The sequence below is a fragment of the Azolla caroliniana genome, unplaced genomic scaffold, assembly GCF_043228905.1.
Source record: "Azolla caroliniana isolate FFs.n. ecotype wild unplaced genomic scaffold, voAzoCaro1.0.p SCAF_14, whole genome shotgun sequence".
NCBI lineage: Eukaryota > Viridiplantae > Streptophyta > Polypodiopsida > Salviniales > Salviniaceae > Azolla > Azolla caroliniana.
In genome coordinates, this window is record NW_028230449.1 from 20,561,990 (window position 1) to 20,578,519 (window position 16,530).

The 16,530-nt window shown below is 36.3% G+C and overlaps 1 protein-coding gene across 2 annotated transcripts; it reads left to right on the forward strand.

The window, feature by feature from the left end:
- Window positions 1–8,148: 8,148 nt before the first annotated feature.
- Window positions 8,149–15,504, forward strand: LOC147855864 (lipid phosphate phosphatase 2-like). 2 transcript variants are annotated; one of them, XM_087329993.1, is made up of 7 exons: window positions 8,149–8,490; window positions 8,935–9,016; window positions 14,325–14,434; window positions 14,531–14,624; window positions 14,787–14,978; window positions 15,061–15,129; window positions 15,243–15,504. In XM_087329993.1, exons 1-7 carry the CDS (start codon window positions 8,185–8,187, stop codon window positions 15,329–15,331), a joined length of 942 nt encoding a protein of 313 aa, XP_087186119.1. In that variant the 5' UTR covers window positions 8,149–8,184; the 3' UTR covers window positions 15,332–15,504. The 2 variants fall into 2 exon arrangements, with proteins under 2 accessions (XP_087186119.1, XP_087186120.1); XM_087329994.1 differs by having other exon boundaries at window positions 8,151–8,490; window positions 15,238–15,504.
- Window positions 15,505–16,530: the final 1,026 nt, after the last annotated feature.

Here is a 16,530-nt window from a genome sequence, read left to right on the forward strand (position 1 = left end):
TAGATATACAACTATTTACACAATACTATTAGATAATATTGAATATCTTGGTATGTTATGCATGAAAAAGGAGCTATGAATGATGAATTAAAGAAATGTTTCAAAGCACACTTTAAGGACTATGCAATGTTTGGGTACGATCATCAAGATACATATTAAAGACATTGAAACCACCATGGAACATGATTATGCCCACCATGTTACTTCGTATAGAAGCAACATTAGCTATTGTTATGTACATAATGCTCAAGTATGTCTTTCAAGGAAGATCCGAGAAACAATTGCTTGGAAGATTGGTTATGAAAATCTATAGGATGTCACTTGTTGACAAATTCGGAATAACAAGCATGCGATAGGGGGTTACAAAACATAACATACTGGGGTAGGTACTCATAAATATGTATTCATGGCACATTTTCACAAAGGGGTGTTTTATGCACATTATTCTTGAAAAACCCATACACAAGCTTTGCATGCAATGACTTCCTATACATCTGATTCTCTGAAGTAATAATTGAATACATGTAGGGTTTGACAAAGAAGGTTGCACACAATAATTTCCTTTATATTGGACATGACACAAGAATATGCATACGTTTGGAGGACGGGGGCATAACTCTAGTATTCATAATTGAATTAATAAAGAACTCTTTATTTAACTCTCCATATACGACGGTAATTATGTAATTATGAAATGTAAGGTACATACACTTGCACATTGCGTGTACATAGCAAGTCTATACTAACTATTTCAAGTTGACCTTGATTTTTCTGTGGTTGCTACTCCTCAATCGGGGGAAACTTCAACCCATCTCATGTTACATATAGTGAGCCTCAATGATTAAGTGATTGTGCATTATTTATTACTATCCTTGTTTGAAAACATAAATTTATGTTGTCATTTCCATCGAAGCACAACATTGTGAAGTGTGTAATTTACAACATCAATGAACTAGTCATTCAATCAAGGATATGCTTGAATTGTAAGCAAGTATTAAGAGAATGCATGTGATGTGTGCAATAATGTGATCATTATGGTGATTTTTTTAAAAACTTTTTGTGAGCTAAGTATCACATATTTAAAAAAAAGGATGTCTTTATATATGCGTAATTGCAAACTTTTTGAAGCATATGTCGATAAGTCATATGTTTAACCTTGCATTGCAACATGATATGCCGCATAATTGGAGTTCAAATTGGATCGAACCTTAACATGATATGGGAGATATAATAATGTAGCAATTATTGTAGACTTTCCAATGGAAACAAAGTCAAGTGTGTGGGCTTAAAAGAATGGTAAAAGGGATCAAGGCTGAGTTGGTTTTTGAAAACACCACAGCACCGTGCATCATCTTGTCATTCTTTGAGTGCTAATGCAAGAAAGATATCTAAAAGGTAAATGGTTATATTTTGATATGGTGCCCCATAAAAAAAAACATTGGAGACACTTGTATTCTCTCTTATCTATGAGAAGTTGATATTTGTTTGCGGATATGAAGAGAGCATTTCAACTTTTTCACTGGGATTTCGTCATTCTGAAAGGATACCCACAGTATATGATGTATGGATTGATGAATTAGTACATATGGTTGTTTAAGCTCGTAAAACAAGAAGACATCAAAGAAGTTACCATTGGAAATGCAATTTTCATGCTTTTGTTATACGTAGATAATGTGGGGCTTTAAAAAGAACTTTAGAAAATGCTCAAGAGTTTATGAGTGTATTGTAAACTTTTGCATTCATGGAAAGTTGTGGCAAAAGCTCTATAACAAAGTGTATACTTGCCTCACATAAGTGTTAACCCTTGATGTTTATTTATATTAGGTGTGACAAGGTCAAGACAAACCTTTATGAAATAAAAAGGGGTTTGGGACATTTGAGAAAGCCAACATTTGACGCAGAAATATTAACATTAGGATTCTCCTAAAATTCTTCAAAGTTGATCATGAAATAACACCAAATGATCATTCATTTTTCTTCTTCTCATCACTATTGTTTTTTATATTCGGTTCCACCTAGCATAAATTGTAAGGTTTTTTTCTTGATTACGACTTTTTATATTTGATCACCATCTAGCATGAGTTATAAGGTCTTTTCCTGAATCATGACTTTGTATATTTGATCACCACTTAGCATGAATTGTATGGTTTTCTTATCAGTTGTGTTGCCCACTTTATGGAGGTCCACTTGTCATTATTTTCTTTTCAATAGTCATTCTCTCGCTTTGCATCCCTTTGTGAAAGTTGAATTTTATTACATGTTCATCACGCTTCCTAAAAAACTAGTCTTGGGCTCCTTGTTGGTAAAATTTGACAAATAGAAATCAAAGGAAGTTGAATGGTATGAAGGGTAGGCCGCTTTCATTCTTTCTCAAGCCCAATGATACTTTAGCGTTGTCCTTAATTATCAAATCTCTTTCAAATTACTCTTACAAAAGTAAATATAATATAAATGGAGCAAATGAAACGATATGACAACATGGACACCACTTAGGATCAACTTTCTTAGACAACTCATGTCAAAGAATCTTGGGTGGGCTCTTTATTTATATATATTGGCATGACCACCATATTTTGCTTTCTATTTATATCGTAAATGTTCCACATGCTAAAAACGTTTTTATGCTTGCATAATGTCATTACTTACAACATTATCTAACATTGCTACAACTGGTGCCCAATTAGATAATTTATTTCTTCAATGTTGTCGGAAAACATTTTTCATGTTTAAAATTAATTCATAGTAGTTTAATACCTCTAAATCTACTCAATTTCTAGGACGACCTCCTCACAAATGAACCTAAAATTCTAGATTCCTAAAAGGCATTGTTTTAGGTAACACATAGATACCTTTTAGTTGAATACATGAAGTTTAGCTTTCAAGTTTCATATGTATGAGCTACAATTTCACAATATTCCTTATTTTTCTAATCTTGGACATGGTTCTCAATTGATTAAAAAATGTAAAGGCAGATGTTCAAGTAAAATTAGTTAACCAAGCAATTATTCTATAGAACCTAATCTTATGTTGATTTGGATGACTTTCCCATTGTGAATCTCGGTACGTCATAACTCATTCCCACAAATTAGTTAACCAAGCAATTACTCTATAGAACCTAATCTTATGTTGATTTGGATGACTTCCCCATCGTGAATCTCGGTACGTCATAACTCATTCCCACGAGGAATTACATTGTAGTATGTTTTATGCATGTGCACGTTTTTTTGTTTTGATGCTTATTTTAAGGCCACTAGATGTAATGCTAACTAGGCAATATGCTTGAGAGTCTAGGGCCTAGGCCTTTTGTCGTTAAATGACACATATATTACCTTCTAGCTTACAAAATGCCTAATACCATCCCATAGATGGTTGACACATTCAATTGCTCCTAAAAAGGCAATTCACCTTTCAAACATGCTCGTTCTTGGCAACATTGTGTAAAGATGATGATACAACAAAATCATAATAATGTGGATGTAACATTCATAATGGTGTTGTGAAAATGCAAATAATTTGATTGTCGGTCGCTTTGAAATATGGCTTCATTTCCATTGCCTTCATTGATTACTCATTTTTATAGGTAGCTTTAACAATCGATAACGGTTCCGTTTGAACCGAACAAAACCGCGAAACCGCGGCTTAATGACTTAATGGTTAAAACGTTTTGGTTCAGGTTTTTTTTTAACGGTTCAGTTTCAACTGTTAAAAACCGCGGTTTAAATGGTTAAACGGGTTTTTTTAATTAAAAAAAAAAGTAAAACAAATTTTTTAAAAAAAGTTTTTAAATAATCTTTTCATTTTCATGCCTTATTCTCACATTTTGGGAATTTTTTTAAAATTTGACCTAAGCTGAAAACCAAAACCGAACCACGAAACCGTTAAACCGAACCATTAAAAAAAATCCAAACTGTGAAGTTTTCATTTCTATTTCTTTTTATCCAAAAAAAGAAAAGAAAAGAAAGATACTACATTAGTATTATGAAATGCCCTAAGGCTATATGTACATAAAAGATGTACCTTTTGTTTTTTAAAATTATTTTTATAAAAGATTTTCTTCAATAGTATTAAGAACAAAACACCCGAAGGCTACAACTTGAACCTAGCTACCAAGGAGGTTACAACTTTTCCTATACAAGGATGTTTACATTTGTTGATATTCAAGAAAGAGTCCATGGAAGTCGATATTGCCATTGAGGCTCTTGAGTTGACATTGTAAAAGGGGCACCCTTTTCCATAAGTGAAGAAGCTTTTTCCTTTTCTTGTTCACAGTATATGGGGAACCCTGCATATTGTCATACTGGCCACGGACTACTGCCAGCAAGTTCTCCCATATCTCAAACATCACATCTGAGAGATGAATGTCGATCCCATCATAAAGTCGGTTACATCGATATTTCCATAATGCCCATAATGTTATTGTGGTCACAGTTTTCCAATTTTGGACAGATCACACCTACTTGCGAGGTTGCTGGAAGGGACTAACTAATATCAATCTTCTATTATGTATTGTCATTGCCTCATGAACATCGTTTGCCTCATACAACATCAAGCCAGAATGTAATACTCCCCACATCGCTGATCCCCATGAGAATAGGCAACCTACATTGATTGTTAGGAATAAAGAAATAACTTTCTTCCATATTTGTTGAGCAAAAGAACAAGACCATAGGACATGCTTGGTAGTCTCCTGAGGTTCATGGCAAATGCCACATTGCCGCAAATTGGGTGCTACATTCCCTTTCAATGAATGACCAACGGGTAGTGCCATATGCACTAATAACCATCGAAAGAGAATAAATTTAGTTAGCCCCTTGAATGACCATATCCATTTCCAATAGGTTCTCAAATGCAAAGTGGAAACACCCCAATTGGTCCAATGTTTCTGAGCTACTGGTATTGTTACATTCTGAGAGAGTAGTAATGATCTTCCAAGTTTGATTGAGTACTGAGAGAAGGGGACCTTTCTTTTCCCCCAAGGAGTATGACCAAAGCCAACCCCCCAGATCCCATGTTAATCTTGTAATAGGATCTTTTGCGTATAACCACATGATATCACACATATGAGCAACTGATGGATAAGGATCAAGGATCCATTTCTTTCCAATTTTACCAACCACTCTAACTGGTGCACCTCACAAGTCTGGTATATAACTGCAATCAAAGGTATAAGATTGCATTCTATAGTTGTCTAGGACCTCAAAATAAGAAACACACCTATTAGGTGAAACACCCTTAACACCCATCAATGTATCATTTGTGAAGCATCCAAACCATAGATGTTCCTGCCTAGGTTGGAAGGTTGTAAAAAATGAAGAATATGTTGATGATAAGGTGGCTGTCATTATCTTGGAACCATGAACTGATTGTAGATGTGCAAGTCGATCTTCTTGTTTGTTGAAAATGAGTCCAAGTTCTTACAAATGTAGTTGGCCCATTATCCAATTTACCCAAGCAAGGTGAGTACGCATGCCCAATACTTTTCCTGCATTATCCCCCATCCGTGAAACTAAGAAGAAGAGGAACTAAAACATTTATATCTGTCTCCATATTGAATTAGGGTTCTACTCTTACAGAATGAAGTAGTCAAGTTATTGATCATTCTATCATGGTGTGGGGAACTACCTAAGAGGTCACTCATCTCAATATTACCTCTATTCTGGGGCGCATAGTGGTGTTTCCTTACATGTCCAAACATCAAAACATTATGGTGTTAGGGACCTTTTGTTGAACCCATTTGAAGCCACCATAAAGTATGCCCCTCTAATGCACGGGTTGCTTTATTTAAATGCAAATTACAACCCTTATATTGGGCTAGAGGCATGGGCACATTCAAGTCCTTCTCAAAACACATACTATGCTTGGTTCAAAAGCATGGGCACATAAATAAGTGGTCAACTATCAAATCATTGCCAAATATGTAAATTCCCTCTAGTGGGTGCGAAACAAGCCTCAATATGTAAACAATACAAGCACCATAATGAACTCAATCCTTAATTAACTCGTAGTGCATACTCTCCCTTGTAAAAAACTCTCTTGGACATATTTTATGATAGTTGAGAAAGTTGTGATTTCCCGGAACAAATCTGAATTGACATTAAAATCATTCTTGATAATGCACAAGTCGTTTTGAATAAGGAGATATTAATGATATGAATACTTTAGAATGATATGTGATGAGTTTGGCAACAAACTGGATATACTTATATTCCATTGTGATCGTGCACATTACAATAGCGTAGTAGAACATGTGTGGAGAAGGAAGGAGGGGGTGGTGTAGGGGTCAACATTATATGGTTGATTGTGAGGCCAACACATGCACATGTTTAGAGTATTCATGTACATGGGTGCAATTACAATATCCATGGGGGGATGTGTCATATATATAATTGTTGGAAGGTGAAAAATTTTCATATTCTTTGTTGTGTACATGTGAGTTAGGAAACGAAGATGGTTTCGATCATACTTCCAAATTCACGACGTCCTTAAGTTTACTAGGATATTATTTTATTTTTAATCCGTAACCTTCTTGCAACCTACTCCCATGTAGTATTGATAACATATTAGGTTCCAATCCCTTACATAAATCCTCCCTCCAAATACTTTGTAGCAAACTATCATTAAGGAGTGGTAAGTTGGTGGCTTTCAAAGCTTAAAGAGTTGATCTGTTGTACATAGCGAGAGAAATGCCTCTTATTCGACATAGCTAGACAAATTCTTGAGGAGCAATATTCCCACGATGATCTTTGTTGTATATCTTAATAAATGCAATGAGATAAGGCTAATAGTGTGGAGGAGGAAAGTTGTAAAGCAACCACGAAAAATATAGAAATCAATGCTTAGACATTACTCATGAGATTTATGCAATATTCAACAATGATTAATGTTTGGGACGACTTGAGAAAGATGATTAGATGTCACCATATTCCTCGAGATCTAAAGGAAATTGATCAGAACAATGTTGTGTCAAGGGCAAAAGAGTGTGGGTATATTTTAGCAACCTTCAACATGTTATTATAATAACATACTGATGGCCAATATGTTTCACATGTTGTATTGTAAGGCGATGTTGCCACAGTCAAGTTTGTGGAGAATGAATTTATGACCATTTTTACATGGTATAATAGCTTATTGATGGTCCCTTCCAAGGCTATACATATTAATTCACAAAGGGGATTTTCTAATGAAATAAAATACGATGGACCCTCAAGCATAACTAACTTTTCTCAATTATCCTCTACATCATCATCATCTATTGCTTAGTCTACATTTAAGTTTAAGAACTTGACCATAAAACACGTTGTTATCACAATCCACAATCAATCATTTGTGGGGTGGGGCCTTTCTGAGTTTTTGCCAAACTCGTAATTCGCGAAAGTTCAACATCAATTATACTCTCAGCACAAGAGATTGGGCTTTATGAGAACATTTGGAAGATAATGTCAAAGTGTGAGGCGACATGTCTAGAGTGGAACTCAAAGTGTGCAGGTTTGAGCTCAAAAGTGACGTGGACTAGATGTTGAACCCCGAGGCGGGTGCACATGGGCTTTATGAGAACATTAGGAAGATAATGTCAAAGTGTGAGGCGATATGTCTAGAGTGGAACTCAAAGTGTGCAAGTTTGAGCTCAAAAATGACGTGGTCTAGTTGTTGAACCCCGAGGCAGGTGCACACACACACACACACACACATGAAAAAGCATCGGGAGAGTTTGTGTGGGGCGGGGGGCATAGCTGAATTCACATTGCATTAGCCAAGTGTAGCACCCTCATGAAAACAAAAGACCGTGCACATCGTTCCAAACCACGTGCTCCTTCGGACCCTTTTCGTCCGGACAAGTGTGAAAGCAGCATGGGCCAAAACCACATTTAGACCGAGCAAAACTATCTTTTTGTCTTCTTATCGTGTGAAAATCCAAATAACAAAAGAGAAAGCAAAGTCGGAGGGGAAGGAGAAATCGCTGCCCACGTGCGTCTAATTCAATCCAATTATAAGTAGATCCAATTCCATTCCAAATCAATTTTCATTCCATTCCATTAATCACAACCCAATTGTATGAAATTGCTTGACATGCTCATCAGAAATAAATAATTATTACATTGATCGTCAGCAATATAAAATTGACATTCAATCTTCAAACCTTACAATCAGCATATTGTAGTGCCTATTTCTGTTAAAACCATCTATATGGCGCTCAATTATAGTAGCACCAATCACTCTGAGGATGGAGCTGGGCGGAACAGGGGATTAGATGACAATAGTTACAGTCAGATTGATCCGCAGGACAATGGTTCGACTGCGGCCAATGATGATAGTACAGTGAATCATTCGTTCAATTATGTGGATTGGGGGATCCTCATTGCATTGGCGGCCATTGACGCTGGGCTGTATTTCTTCGCCGATCCCTTCAACCGCTTCGTTAACAAATCCATCCTGGAGACCAATCTCATGTATCCACTCAAAGATGACACAATCCCATTCTGGGTCGTCCCTGTAAGTCACTCACTCACTCTCATTCACATCCATCCATACATGTATGTATGATACATATACATACATACATACATACATACATGCATGTATGTATATGTATGTATGATACATACATATACATACATACATACATACATACTAATATTAGGATGTATGTATGTATTACAATTTACTATGTATGTATGGATTTAAGGAATGGTCGATAGATTATTCAAGAAGGTGTGAGCTGAGCTAAGCTAAGCTCACATACATACATACATACATACATACATACATGATACACGCATTTCTTCACATTCATTGCTCTTCATGCACGCATTCCTGGACCCTCTCTCACTCACTCTCTCTCTCCCCCCCCCATACATATTCTTGAATATTCTGATTCTAGAATATTCTGATTCTGTGTGTGTATTGTATTATATGTATGTATGGGGGGGGGAGCAGATCGTAGCGGCGGTGGTGCCGGCCGGCGTCTTTCTGCTGTGGCCGAACGTGCTACGTCACCATCGCTTTAGCCACGTCCGAGGTGCCCACTGCTCTCTCTCTCTCTCTCTCTCTCTCTCTCTCTCACACACACACACACACACACACACGATGATGACTGTACACACATTCATATCCACGTCGGATATTTGGATGAGCCCTCCCATACTTATGTAATATGTATGTATGATAGATAAGTGATATGTATGTATATGTAATGGTATGGTATGGTATGTATGTGTGGATGTACGCATACCCATAATGAGAAATCAAGGGATCACCACCACCACTACAGTCTACAACTACTAGTCTTCTACTACATACATACATACATACATACATGAAATCAAATCAATATGAAGGTAGGCGGATGGCCATGGTCGGTTGGTGCCATGTGGGTCATTTGACCCACAAGGAGGACATTTTTACAAGTCTGGCCGTGTTCCTAATTGCACCACCCAACCCAACCCACACAGCACCTTTTTTAAGCATTCCCAACTCCACAATAACCATCTTGACATGTGTGTGTATGTACACGCGCTTTTAATTCATTGGGACTAGGACATCATGTCCTTTCTTGCTTTTGAGCCCATCTCGTATCTTTACGATGTTGTATTTTAAATTGTAATGCAACCTTGACATGCTCTATGCATGTTGGTAGTTGTTATGTCGAATATTCGAAGGTCTAAGAATATTACACCCGAATATTTCCATGTATAGCTTGAAACATGAAGTCAACTCAAAGAATATGCGTTGCACTTTCAAACAACATATTCACTCGTAATGAATATTCCTATGGCGAAACTAATTGAACGGATTACAAGAAAAAGGTGGTACGAGTACTCAGGAATATAACAACACATCTAACTCTATCACTACTTGATCGCATGTTTAGGACAATGTACATGTACAAATATAAATAAAGGGTGTAGTTAGATATTGAAAGTAGACCTCAATGTCATCTATACAACTTACAAAAGGCGGTTTTCAAGAACCAAGCCTTTAACTTATCTTATATATAGGGTTTGGTTACAGTGCACCCACAAGTTACTATGCCAAAACATTTGCTGAGGTATGTGAATGCCGAAGTGAAGAAATTTAACTAACCTTGAGTAAAGACAATTAAACCATGTGCGGTCTTAAGGTGATTGAATAGCTCCTACACTTACCTTCTTGCCTTGCGATTTTTTAACTGATGAGTTGGGCTCTACCAACATTGAGAAGTAAGGACCTACCTACCTATACAATGGCCCAATATTTGTTTACATAGTGTGCTTTGTGCTTGGCAATTGTTTAAGCATTTGTCTTGAAATGCACCTTATGCATAGACACCCGCATACTCAAGTTTTATTTACATTTATTGACCTCTAGTAGGTGAGTATTTGGTTTGCCACATTGTCTCATATGAGTGGTGTATGGAGCAAAAGAAACCATGAACATTACGCAATGTCCATAATACATACATACGAGACTATGTGCAATGCCAATCGCAATCAATTTAGTATAGAACTTCCACATATGTTGATTGATTATATTTTCTTTAGTTTGTCCTGTTAGAAGTTGAAAGAGAATAGGGCACATTTGACAAAGTAAAGTTTGGTAGGTCAACCACCAAAATCCATGAAAATTAACCAATTTAATCGTGAGCTCCAAATTTGTTGAAAGGTTTATAAAGTCACTAATATGCCAAATTTCATGAAAAGATGTATCCTTTCTATATAAATCTATTTCTTTATATAATACCCCTTAAACTGATAATATCTTGAAAGGTCATGAGCAATAACAACCATTGAATATCATGAATATATGTGTTATATCTTTACAAGCTGTCAATGTAGATTTAGTGTATCCCTTATGTCTACCTCACTTGCTATTCTTCCCTATTTTTCTAACATGTACGCAGGCCTTTACGCCTTTTTGAATAAAGTCTAGGATTTTGCACTTGGATTCTTGCACAAAGAGCACATTGCTTCATCAAATGTTGGGCTTCCCCAATTTCTTTCTAAAATTTAAGCATTTAGACGGTTTTTATACATTTAATATTTGTAATGTAATGTTATGTCACTTTTGACTTATTTCATGCATGATAACATTATTTGAATCTTCATCTTGTTTTTATTTTTATTTTTTTTCAAAACATAATATCCTTCCATTAGTTTTAAAGAAAATAAATCATCTACAACACTATGCTTTCCGTAGAGATTGTGTAACTATTGAAGCCAATCTATACCGCAATTCCTCCATCCATCACAAAATCTAATTTCATTCTAGTATGTACAACCAATTCTTCCTTGTTGCCACATGCTTTCCACATACCAAAAATTGTTATCATATTAGGTAAGAGGAAACCTTGCACAAGCATTTGAGGATAAAATTGTATACCATCCTCATTCTTATCATGCTCAATATAGCCCAACAACATGACATTCCCTTGTACCACATCTCCAATCAGCAATAATTCATCAAAAAGTTCGCAAGCCTCAATTATTGTTCAACAAATACCAACATTAACAACCTTGTATCACATCTGGCAAGATTTGACCCTCGAGTTACATTTTCTTTAAAGAATCTAGTGCTCTTTCCGCATGACCCGTTTCAACATATCCCGATATCAAAGCATTCCAAGAGACGACATCTCGAACTGAAATATCATTGACTGTTTTTTGTGCTTTTTAAAGCTCGCCACATATAGCATACATGTCCAACAAAGCATTCCCAAGCTCAATATTGTCTTCTAATAGCCTCTTACTCATGATTTCATTGTGACTTTTATGCCTATCAACCACTCCTACACTGCCGCATGCCTTTCAGAAAAGTTACAAAGGTGATTACATCCAGAGAAAGATCATCATTTTGCATTTGTTCAAAAAGATTCAATTCTACACGGCCAAATCTATACTGGTAATATCCTGAAATTAGTGCATTCTTAGAAATAAACCCGAACCGGAAGCCCCTTGAGCATTTTTTGTGTTTTCCTCTATGTAAAGCCCCTTTGCTTGAACAAGCCTTGAATATGCAAATGGAAGTGATTTTATTTGGCAAGAAGTGATCACATTGCATCCTCCTAAAATAAGTTTTAGCTTTGCTTCCTTCCCCTCGCAAATAAACCACATTTAGAATATATAAAAGTAATGCATTGTCAAGAATTGTCTCTTCCTTTGTTAAATTATAGATCGAATCATGCTACAACTTTCTTGGTTCACCATATACTGAACCTCTTCAACATAACCATACTCAACATATTTAGAAATCAACGCAGGCCAAGAGACTACTTGTCTAGCTAGTAGTCCTACTCAACCTACCTCTTTGCTCATAGCATCAAAACACACAAGATGAGGGCCATATGGCATCCTTCTAGCCACTTCCATTACTTTGTCCAATTCACCTATTTCGTGCCAAAACTACTCCTCTACGTTTTCCTTCCTCAGCAACTCGTAACTATCTTCTAGTTGTCATCATATCTTTACCGGAGTTTTGATGTGCACAGACTAGCATCATTTTTTCCAATGTAGAAGTATCATCTGGAAACGAAAGTTACGACCGAAAAGGAAAAATCATTAATGTCTTGAGAAACCATCATTTCTAATACCGAGAGAGAGTTTTGTTTTGATGGATCCTCCTTATAAATTTCTAAAGATAATTGTTTTTCACAATCCATGGCAACCCCTGAACAATCAATTTGTCGCCTCTTGTCCTAAGGCACCGGGTGAGGCAAAGATTGAATGCTATGCTTTCCTTTATCCTCCAATTGATTACCTTTAGACTACCCAATAGACGAAACCTCAAACTTATGATGGCTATCCTTACTTTCTTTAACCGTCAAGACTTTTTGATCCTGCTTCGAGGTTTCTAGACTCTGTATTTCAACAACTTTCTTCTTCTCCCTTACAATATTTTGGGAGGAGATATTCCTACCTTCATCACTATTCAAAGTATTGTACGGATTACAGTCAAACAAAACTATAGAATTCACCAGTGAGTTAAAATGTTTAAAAGTATGCTTCGCTGCTACTGAAGTCCAGTCGGATCTCCCCACCTTAGAAGTCGATTTAGAGCCCCCCTTTGATCGATAACATTTCCAAGGACAATACTTCCCTAAATGCCCAAAATGTCTACATATAAAACATTGGTCCGGAAGCCCTTGGTACATAATCCTTTGGGGCAACGACTCTTTATTTTCTTGCAAATTTGGTAGCAAAAATGAAGATGGTAAAACGCTATTCCTGGGTGCCAAAATCCTCACAACTGGTGCCCCTTGCATACGATCCTCCTCCTGTGAAGCCTCGTCTTTAATTGTTATTATAGTACCTAAAAGAGAGCCTATTTGGGCTAATAGTTGATGCCATTCTATCTTCAATCCTGGAAAAAGGGCCATAAAAATAATATGAGCTTCTTTGTGCTGCAAAATCTCTTCTGCAATCACATTATGAGTCCACCTGTATAGAAAGATATCCAACTGCCCTACAATGATGTATGTTTGATCTTCAACAAACGATTAACTGACGAAGGATCAATAAACCCCAAATGATAACTTCCTTTTCCCATGAATTGGATGTCCACAACAATGTTGATTTCGTTTGGGAAGGATGTGTACAGCATTCGACGCAACTCAGGCCTATTTGGCCTTGATCCTTCCATATGCGCCGCCAGAGAGACCACCTCCAGCCGATGTACTTCGGCCAACACAATGTTTTTATCATTGTCTGAAAAGGAGAGTTTAGACAACCTTACTTGAAATATGGAGAGAGGTATAAGGCAGATCGAGGGGAGTTGCACCGGAACCCCCTTTGTGCATCGAATCAGGTGTCGGTCGTTTTTCTGGCATTGCTCCTCACTCTCTATTCAACATTCTTTGAATTGAATTGTCATCATTCAATGGAAACTTCCCAATGAGTTCATCGTGAAAAATTTAACCAACTCATTAAAACCATATTTATAAAAAACATCCATTGTTTACCAAGTACCAAGGAGGAATGGGTAGTGGACTTAGTATATCGTATCGGCACTAGATTTACCATTGAAGAGGAATGGTCATCATTGTTAAGTCCAATATCTATGGCCTAAGCACACATATAGTAGGTGTGAAAGAATATATTTTATGTATCACAATTCCAAAATATAAATAACAATTGAAAACAAGGAGATGGAAGTGAACACATACTAAATAACAAGTCAATATAGAAAAAAGTCCTCAAGTAGTAGTCGGGGAAGTCCTATAGGCTATGTCCACATATAGGCCTACAATTATTTTGAAAGTACATGAAAGACAAATCCATGTATTAGATCTCCACTAACTTGACTTCTCTAGTGTTGTGTGTTGTTGAAAAGTGATTTGGTTTTTGTTTTTATAGGAGTATTGTTTGCGGTATTGTTAGCCGGTGTACTTACAGATGCATTAAAAACTGCGATTGGACGTCCTCGACCCAACTTCTTTTGGCGTTGCTTTCCAAGTGGTGATGAAGTGCGAACTTTACATCAATGTGTAACTTTAGTTAGCAATGCCAATGCACAATACTGTTTTAAGAAAATTACCTAATGGAAGTTTATTGAAATGTAGAGTTTTGATGAAACTACGGGAGAAGCACTTTGTAATGGCGTTTCAACAGTTATACAAGAAGGATTCAAAAGCTTCCCTAGTGGTCATGCATCATGTAACTCCCTACTAAACTTTCATTTTGCCACAATGTTTCGTTTTGCATCCTTTGAAGAAACTTGGACATGTATATATTTTTACTTATGAGATTTGCTTGTTGGTGTGGTCACTTTCAATGATTTCAAATTTCTGATTGTACGTAACCATGTCTTTGCTCAAGGGTGCTTTGCTGGGCTAGGCTTCTTTTCGATGTACCTAAATAAGATGCTAAGTATTAAGCCCGAACATAAAAATAATGTGGGGAAACTTCTCATTATCGTGGCACCAATACTTGTAGCAATATCTATAGCAATTTCAAGAGTTGATGACTACATGCACCATTGGCAAGACGTCTCTATTGGAGCCATTATAGGTAATATGACTTGTTTTTCGTTAAGAAGTTGGTGTACATTTTTTGTTTTATACCTTCATTCTCTAATATTTTACTATTTCAGGCTTAGCAACCGCAATATACTCATTCAACAAGCTTTGTCTACAATCATTCACCCAACCTTTAGATAAGAGTATGTGGGGTTTCATAATTAACTATATTAAAAGTATAGAAAAAGAAAAAGAATTGTGGTGTGCTTTGAAGAATTGACTAACATAGTTAAAATTATACCCATTTTTAGTGCAGGCACCTTCCGTGCATACGGTACTCAACTCATAAGGAGGTTTATATTTGCACAAAGGTCTCAAGCAAGGATTTTAATTAAGAAAGAATAAATCATTTATTTCGCACATCTAAAGATGAGAAAATGGGAAGTCCTTAAGAAAATGTGATATAGGGAATTGTAATATTTTGATGTATATGAAACATGTGTATGTATACACACACTCTTTCATGCCTGTATTTCATTTTTCCATACAAGGAATGAATTGAAACAACTTCTTGTATCGATCAATCAAAGAGGGTATTCTTTCGATGGAATCTTAATTTTCATTACCTTCCACCATTTATTATTTTCTCTAGCAACTGTATGTGAGAGTTCTTCATAAATAATTGATTTTCTCATGCGTGCATGCTGGGTAATGGCTGCATGTCCTCTTCAAATCGAGTGATGATATAAAGTTATATAATCGGTAAAATGGTATAACCAAAAAACTTTATCGTCAAAGTGCAAAAGGTGATATCTCTATGGATCATAGGGTCATCATTTGAAAATTATAACAAAACTTAGAAATATTATTAAGAGTACATAAAGTACATGTGAGAGTGCTTGTTCTTCAAGTGGACTGTGGACACCCATCACTTAAATCTCCAAGCATATAAGATTGGCCTAATGTTGCTACAAAACTTATTTATACACGCAATATTGACACTACAATATCAAAGGTTTAAAAGGTGAAGCTTGTATGATATTTTTATGTTATACAAATAATGAAAAGTGTAATAGAAGGAAATGCACCATGTCTTCCCAATTTTGTGATGCCCATTGCCTTATTCAAGCATTCAACTCACATTTGTACGGAAATCTAGCAACAAGGATTTGGGAAATCTAATGCATTGTTTTTTTTTTCTAAGACAAAATATCCTTCCATTTATGTATAAAAAGGACATAATAGCTACAACATACAAATCATTTTTCCCCCAAGCCCATCATGTGTAAGACAATGGTTGCGGAAACAAGTCTATATACTCCAAAGTAGAGAAAACAATCCACTAATTTGCAAGCTAATCCATAGACACGTTGTCGCGTTGCTACGCGCGTGCGTGGAGAAGGGTGGGACCACGGGGGTCTTGGACTAAGTAGAGGAGAAGGAATCAGACATGGAATGGAAGCTTTGCTCAAGAAGAAGAAGAATGAACAAGAGATTAGATTGAACAAGAGGAAGATGGAGACAAGATGATCAACAAGATATATTAAAACGAAAACAAACAATTACAAAATGGTGGCCGCATAGGCCGCACCAAACGACTACTC